Genomic DNA, 7343 nt, shown 5'->3' with positions numbered 1-7343 from the left:
CCTCGGAGGAGAACGTTCTCCTCTGGGTTTGTGTGGTACTACATGGACAGGATCAGATCAATAACTGATAAATATCTGTGATTAATGTGGACATGAAAGACTGATTAGCTTTTTAGTTGAAGTATTTTTAGTTTAGTTGAGAAGCTTTTTTTGCTTCTTTTAAAAGAAATAAAACATTTTTAGTGTTTGGTAAAAAACGGGACGTCCCCCAAAATTATTTTCTGCTTAACTTTAGGAATTCTTTCAAAATAAGAGAAAAGTGAAAAAATAAAACTTTTCATCTGATAAAATGTCAGAAAGTCTGGAGAACTGAAAACTTTGGTCACATTCAGAGTTGTTTTTTATTTTTATTTTTTTTTATTGCAACCATTTTCTCTCCTCAGAGAATAAATATTTTCTAATAAAATAAAATATGCAAAGAATCTTTAATAACTTCTGGAATTACTCAGTTAAACTAAAATAACAAATAAATAAAAGAGAAAAAAGAAGATGGAAAACAGAACATTTCTGTAAACTTCTGAACGATTTAAAAACAGATAAAAACTTTACAGAAACAAAAAATACAAAAAGTGAAAATCAGTTCAAGTTAAAATCCCAGTTTTTCGGTTTCTTTCCTGCGGTTCTTATTGATGGGAGACAAAAACAGGTCTTTGAACGCATCTTAAAGTCGATGATGATGAGGCTAAAATCAAACCGATCTCAGCTGTTCTGTTTTCTCCCAGGAAGACATCTTTCTGTACATTCATGGCGGTTCTGAACGGTCTAATAAAATCAAGAGATGATTAAGGCACAAGAAAGGTTTTCTGCACAGATAAGAAGAAACAGAAGAATCACGTTTGCTGATGATGTTCTGCTTTATGTTTTATTGCTTCGAGAGAAAATAAAACATGTTTCCAGCTGCTGGTTTTCCGTGACATTTGGGTTTAATGTTCATGAAACGACGTCCTCATCTTCACCTGTTTCCTTCCAGCTGCCAGCTGCAGTCAATCATGATCACTAACTGCCAAAGTAAAAGCCTTCAGCTTCATTTAACAGATTCAGGTGAATGTTTGGATTCATTCAAACCTGAACAATCAGTATTTTTTATTATTTCTTTTGAAATTTGGCGGTTTGATTATTTTCTCGACTCCCTGAAGACGAGTTCGGTTTTATGAGATGAAGATAAAAGAGAGAAACTCTTCCTCGCTGGTTTAAATCCAAACAGAAAATGACACATCTGCTCGCACCGCCACATGAAATGAGTTAAAGATTAATTTTATCAAAAATAGATCCTATAAAAGATAATCTAAACAAACTAAAAACAAACTTCAGACTTTCACCTGTATTGCTTCTTCTGCAGCGTGAGAACGATTCAGTGATGAGGATCGAACCAGCTGCGCTAACACGACTGGACCCATCTTTCTTTATTTGTTAACTCTTTATCCACAGGGTGGTGCTGCAGCACCCTGAGCACCCTCCGTTCCTGCAGTCCAATCATCAGAACGCTGAAGACAAACAGTTATTATTGCATTAAAAGGTGTTTGTGTGTGAAAATGAGCATAAACTTCCCCCATTTAACTTAGGCTGCGCTTCAAATTTCCCAAATAATGTTTGTTTTTCCCAAATTTTCCAGCTAAATTTCAGCCTGGAAGGTTCTGGACCGCAGTCTTAGTTGGAGACAAGCAGAGACGCTCTGCAGGACCTTATTGCTCCTTTTATAATCAACGAAAATGCAGAAAGTCGCATCAAACATCTGAAATGTGCAAAAACAGGCAGATTCATATTCATGTTGTCTTTTTTAGGCCTGTTGGAAAAACTTTTGATTCCTTTTCTCTGGGGGTCAAAGGTCAGTTTAATCCAGGATCTCACTGAGCCGCGACTCTCTGAGACGAATTAATTCACCAGGAAGTCAAAAGGTTCTCCAAGGTTCTCAGGTTCCTGTGCGACAGGAAGTTCAGACGGTAACTGACACCGCGGGCGTCTCGAACCCGTCCCAACTTGGTTTCTTTGAGTCCGAGGCCCGTCTTCACCCCGACCAGAACGTAAAGACAGATTTAACTTAAAACACATTATAGCTACCAGAGACCACAGCAGGCCCGAAAACAATCAGAACAAATATTAAACTAAAGAGACAAACAACTAACAACAGATTTCTAAGATTCCCAAAGAACGCTGTTTAATTATCTGAGTGGACTTTTCCCTTTTTTATCCCTAAACGTTCCCTTTGCTGCTCGGCTCGGGACGGATCGTGTTCAGACGGTTCTCAGCGTGTCCACAGACGGATCACCGCAGACAGATGTTACTGCCAGCAGTCGAGGCTCAGTGAGATACGAGACGTAAAGAATATCTGCGTTCAGATCACTTAGAGATGAAGATGATGATGATGAAGACGGGCGCCCCTCAGGTGTTAAAGCTTCTGTCTTTAACGGATGAACACTGAGGTAGATGTTAGTGAAACGACAGCATTCTGATCAGACATCCAAACATTCCTGCAGGGGTTTGAACCCAAAACAATCTGAACACATCAGCAAAGAAACTAACTCCCCAGAGGAAAACATCTGGAGCCGGTTCTGTTCCCAGCATGCAGGTTGGAATATGACACCAAACATCAGACAAACACGAGTTCTTACAGCAACGAAGAGCATCCAGGTGAGCGCTGGACTCCGGTCAGGACATCTACGAAGGTCTGAGTCTCAGCTCTGCCTCCTGGAGGAGGAGGAGGAGGATGAAGCTCGGCCTTCCTTCCCCTGAAAGAAAAACACTGAAGTTTAACCTCAAACCCAGTTTCAACAGATTTACTCTGAAACATCTGAGGACTGATCCTTTAAAACCAGACTTCCTGGTTCTGGTTCTGGTTCTGAAACATCTGTCTCCAGGTGAGAAACGGCCCCTGATTCTAATCTGACGGATTAACACGTTAATTAGAGGAAATTGAATATTCTCTGACCTCAGATAAGAAAAACTGACTTTGTATCATTTTACTTCGTGGTTTCTCTTTGTGCTTTTAGGAAATGGGACTTTTTAAAATCAGGTTTACTGACAGTGAAGCAACACGAGAAACTGGAGGACATCTTGTTCTGGTTCTGTCTCAGACCCGGACAGAAATCCTCAACCTGGAGATTCATTTACAAAACTCTTAAACTTCTTCCTGTTTTAATTAGTTTTCTTCTGACTGATCCAGCTGCCTGTAAAAGCAAAGCTGCTCTTTGAGGAAGAATAAAGCTGAACTTTGACCTCTGCAGTCGGAGCCATGGGTCGGTTCTGCAGCCGGAGCCATGGGTCGGTTCTGCAGCTGGCGACCCGGGTCGGTTCTGCAGCCGGAGCCACGGGTCGGTTCTGCAGCTTTTATCAGCTGGAAGCTTCAGGCTCGGCTGCACAAAAAACTGAATTCATTCATGGGAAACATCTGGATCATCTGAGACCAGCAGAACCAAAGACGGGTCACTCAGGTTAACGTTCGGATCAGAGGTCTGAAGAGAGACTGAAGGGCCACAGGTGGCCCCCGAGCCAGAGCTTGCAAACCCCAGGGTTTGTTTTTATCTGGAAAGGTTTTTAAATAAAGTTTTAGGTTCAGTTTGGAGCCATCAGAAGGTTTATGTTTGGTTCTGCTGCCACCAAGTGGCCAAAGTGAGGAACTGGTTCTGAGTAGTTCTGAGACCATCAGAGACCCCAGGTGGGTCCAGGTGGGTCCAGGTAGGTCCAGGTGGGTCCAGGTGGGTCCACAGCCCCTGTCAGAACCTCAGATAAACTGGTTTCATTTGATTTGACATCTTGGTTTGACAGGAAGTGACATCACACTCAAAACAAACCATAAAACAGGAAGTTTTACTCACCTCCATTTGGACCAGAACCTGACGGTGGCCCGAGGAACCTGGTGGTGGTCCAAGGAACCTGGTGGTGGTCCAAGGAACCTGACGGTGGCCCGAGGAACCTGGTGGTGGTCCAAGCTGGAGAACATCCATCATTCGGATCATTAATCCAAAGATCCTGGAGGTCCGCTCTGTGATCCGGGTCCCTGGAGTCCAGATGGTCCAGAAGAATCCATCAGAGTCCAGCAGCTTTGACAGAACCAGGATCAGGTCCAGACTTTGGTTCTGGGAACTGATTTATATCCAAATATAAAAACTTCTCTAACTTTGATTTTAGAACCTGGAGTTAAAAACAAGTTTTATTTTTTCAGGTTTCTAATAAAACTGAGTTGAAAATTTTTAACAATAAACTTTTTTCTAAATGTCACAAATACAGAGAAAATTTACCTTTTTCTAACATTTTTATTTTATTCTAATTATTATTTTTGGGCTGAATTAGATTTTTTAATAAATAATATGAATTATTTATAATTTTCTGTTTTAATCCAAAAATAAAATAAATTTAAATTGAATCCAAACTTATTTAAATGTTTGTTTGTAAATATTAACCCCTATCTGAACTGATGCTGAAATGTTTCTGATAATCTCATAAAATCATCATTTTTAGGCTTTTCTTTCATTTTAGCTCCTTTTTTCTATTTGAATCTCAGTTTCCTCTCATTTCTTATTCAGGTTCTTTTAAAGTCTCTAAGAATTAAAGAATCAGCTGAAAGATTTAATTTTATGTTTCTGTTAATAATCTGATTTATTCTGACTCCTCTGTTCAGACTAAGGATTTGTTGTTTGTTTGTTTGTTTCTTCTGAAGGAAACAAACAACATGGAGGCTCCAACAACATGGAGGTCTGCAGCTCCGCAGAGGGATGGACGGTTACCATGGAAACTGGATCTGCTTTGATCTCAGAGCGGCCGCGTGAGGGCGCTGTGGCTCCAGAAACCTGCGGCTGAGGAGCAGCAAACCCTGGGTTTGGTCTGACAGGATGTGGATCAGGTTTTCTGGTCTCTAAAACCCTTAGAACTGGAGCAGGAGGAGAGCTGATTGAAGTCGTGTCCGTAGGAGACCCTGGATCAGGCGGATCCGAATGAAAACAGAAACCAGGAGCTCCGGTTCTGATGGAGGTGCTCTCAGACGTCCGTCAGTTTGCCGCCGTAGGTCTTGTTCGGGCTGCAGTTTGTGTACTTGATGGAATCCGCGTCCTCGTAGTCCAGCAGGTCGGACTTGGACAGGGAGGGCCTGCTGGACCCTCCGAACGGCGGCTGCTGCTGGCCGCAGGTCACGTGCGTGTACTGGAACTGCTCCTCGTGCTCCGTCTCCCGGTGGTAGAAGTAGTTGAAGTTGGACACGATGACCGGAACCGGAAGCGCAATGGTCAGCACCCCGGCGATGGCGCACAGCGAGCCCACGATCTTCCCCCCGATGGTGACCGGACACATGTCCCCGTAGCCCACTGTCGTCATGGAGACCACGGCCCACCAGAAAGCGTCTGGGATGCTGGAGAACCCGGAGTCAGGCTCGTCGGTCTCGGCGAAGTAGACTGCGCTGGAGAAGAGGATGACTCCGATGAAGAGGAAGAAGATGAGCAGCCCCAGCTCCCTCATGCTGGCCTTCAGGGTCTGCCCCAGGATCTGCAGACCCTTGGAGTGGCGGGACAGCTTGAAGATCCTGAAGACCCGGACCAGGCGAATGACCCGGAGGATGGCCAGGCTCATGGCCTGCTGGCCGTTCCCCTGGTGTTCGGCCAGCTCCAGGCCCAGCGTGATGAAGTAGGGCATGATGGCCACGATGTCGATGGTGTTCATCAGGTTCTTGAAGAAACCCGCCTTACTGGGGCAGGCCAGGAACCGGACCAGCAGCTCGAAGGAGAACCAGATGATGCACAGGGTCTCCACGATGAAGAACGGGTCCGTGAACGGGTTGGGCCTGGTCCCCCGCGCTGTGGTCCCGTTCACCACCAGCGGCGGCTCCTCGAACATCCGGACCTCCTCCCGGAACTCCGGCAGGGTCTCCAGGCAGAAGATGACAATGGAGATGAGGATGACCAGAACCGAGACGATGGCGATGGCCCGGGCCGGTCCAGAACTCTCTGGATACTCGAAGAGGAGCCAGACCTGGCGCTGGAAGTGGTTCTGGGGCAGCGGTTTCTCCTCCTCCTTGATGAAACCTTCATCCTCCTTGAAGTTCTCGATCACGTCCTCCCCCAGCTCATAGAACCGGATCTCCTCCATGAAGATGTCCACCGGGACGTTAACGGGTCTCCGGAGCCGGCCCCCGGACTGGTAGAAGTACAGGATGGCATCGAAGCTGGGCCGGTTCCGGTCGAAGAAGTACTCGTTCCTGAGCGGGTCAAAGAAGCGCATCCGTTTCCGGGGGTCCCCCAGCAGGGTGGCCGGGAACTGGGCCAGGGTCTTCAGCTGGGTCTCGAACCGCAGCCCCGAGATGTTGATGACCACGCGCTCGCAGCAGTCCTGGTTCTCCTGGTTCTGGTCCGGGTCCGGGTCCAGCGCGGCCAGAGCCACAGACTCATCCAGGTTCTCCCCGGAGACCACGGTCATGGTTCGGTCCGGTCCGACCCACTTCCAGCTGCGCGCGTCTGTCACGGTTCTGGTTCTGGTCGTGTCGGCATGGTTCTGCCCCCCTCCTCCTTCCTGTGGTTCGAACTGAGGTTCGGTTTCACTGCCGCCGCGTTTTAAACAGCCCTCCCCGAGCCGGCGCGCGTGCTCGCTCTCTCACTGAGGGGAAATAAAAACACAAACGTGCACGCGCACGTGTTCAGGGTGAAACTGATCAGGTATTTATGCACAAAAATCAGCTGATTTCAGAACAAACATCCGGTTCTGCTGCGTCACGGCGGCGCGTAAAGAACCGGAGACAGCGGGCTGAAGGCGCGCGCGCTCAGCTGGTTCTGACCCAAAACAACACAAATCACTTGGTTCGGATCCAAATCAACACAAATCAGCGCGCGCTCAGGTGGTTCCGACCCAAAAACAAGGTCAAAGAAAATGAGCACGCGCCTCAGATTAAACGAGACAAAAAGCGTCTGTAAGAAAACACAGTTTGTAAAAACATGTCAGTAATTTCCTGCTGATTATCTGTGGAGCGGCGCGCGCTCAGGAGGTTACCCTCCAAATCAAGGTGAGGTTTCAAGAGACGCACGCGCTTCACATTAACCCGCTGGAGACAGAAAGAGCAGCGCCGCGATTTCCTCCTGATTACCTGTTGATCCATCCGTCCCTCATCTGTCCCTCATCCGTCCATCCGTGACGGACGCACGAGGAGGACACGCGCAGGAAGAGGTGCAGTAATGTCAGCTGAGGATGTGCGCGTGCTGCTGCTGCAGGCGCGAGGCTCAGCTGTGCAACAAGTAAAGAAAAAAAGGAGGAAGAGTTTCTGGGCTGCAGCTCAAAGCGGTGACGTGTTTCTCCCAAAATATCTGGAATTCTCTCCGGAAAAACTTTCCTTTTCCCATGGAATGAGCTGCGGGGGGAGGGGAGGAGGG

General features: G+C 46.8%; 1 protein-coding gene across 1 annotated transcript; it reads right to left on the bottom strand.

The window, feature by feature from the left end:
* Positions 1-4282: 4282 nt before the first annotated feature.
* Positions 4283-7232, bottom strand: LOC108228309 (shaker-related potassium channel tsha2). The gene is made up of 2 exons (XM_017403854.3): positions 7061-7232; positions 4283-6576 (listed from the first exon to the last, which is right to left on the bottom strand). The coding sequence occupies exon 2, from the start codon at positions 6397-6399 to the stop codon at positions 4972-4974; it is 1428 nt and encodes a 475-aa protein (XP_017259343.1). The 5' UTR covers positions 6400-6576; positions 7061-7232; the 3' UTR covers positions 4283-4971.
* Positions 7233-7343: the final 111 nt, after the last annotated feature.

This window comes from Kryptolebias marmoratus, linkage group LG18 (genome assembly GCF_001649575.2).
Source record: "Kryptolebias marmoratus isolate JLee-2015 linkage group LG18, ASM164957v2, whole genome shotgun sequence".
In the NCBI taxonomy this organism is placed as follows: Eukaryota; Metazoa; Chordata; class Actinopteri; order Cyprinodontiformes; family Rivulidae; genus Kryptolebias; species Kryptolebias marmoratus.
This window is presented reverse-complemented; position numbering and strand designations above follow the sequence as displayed.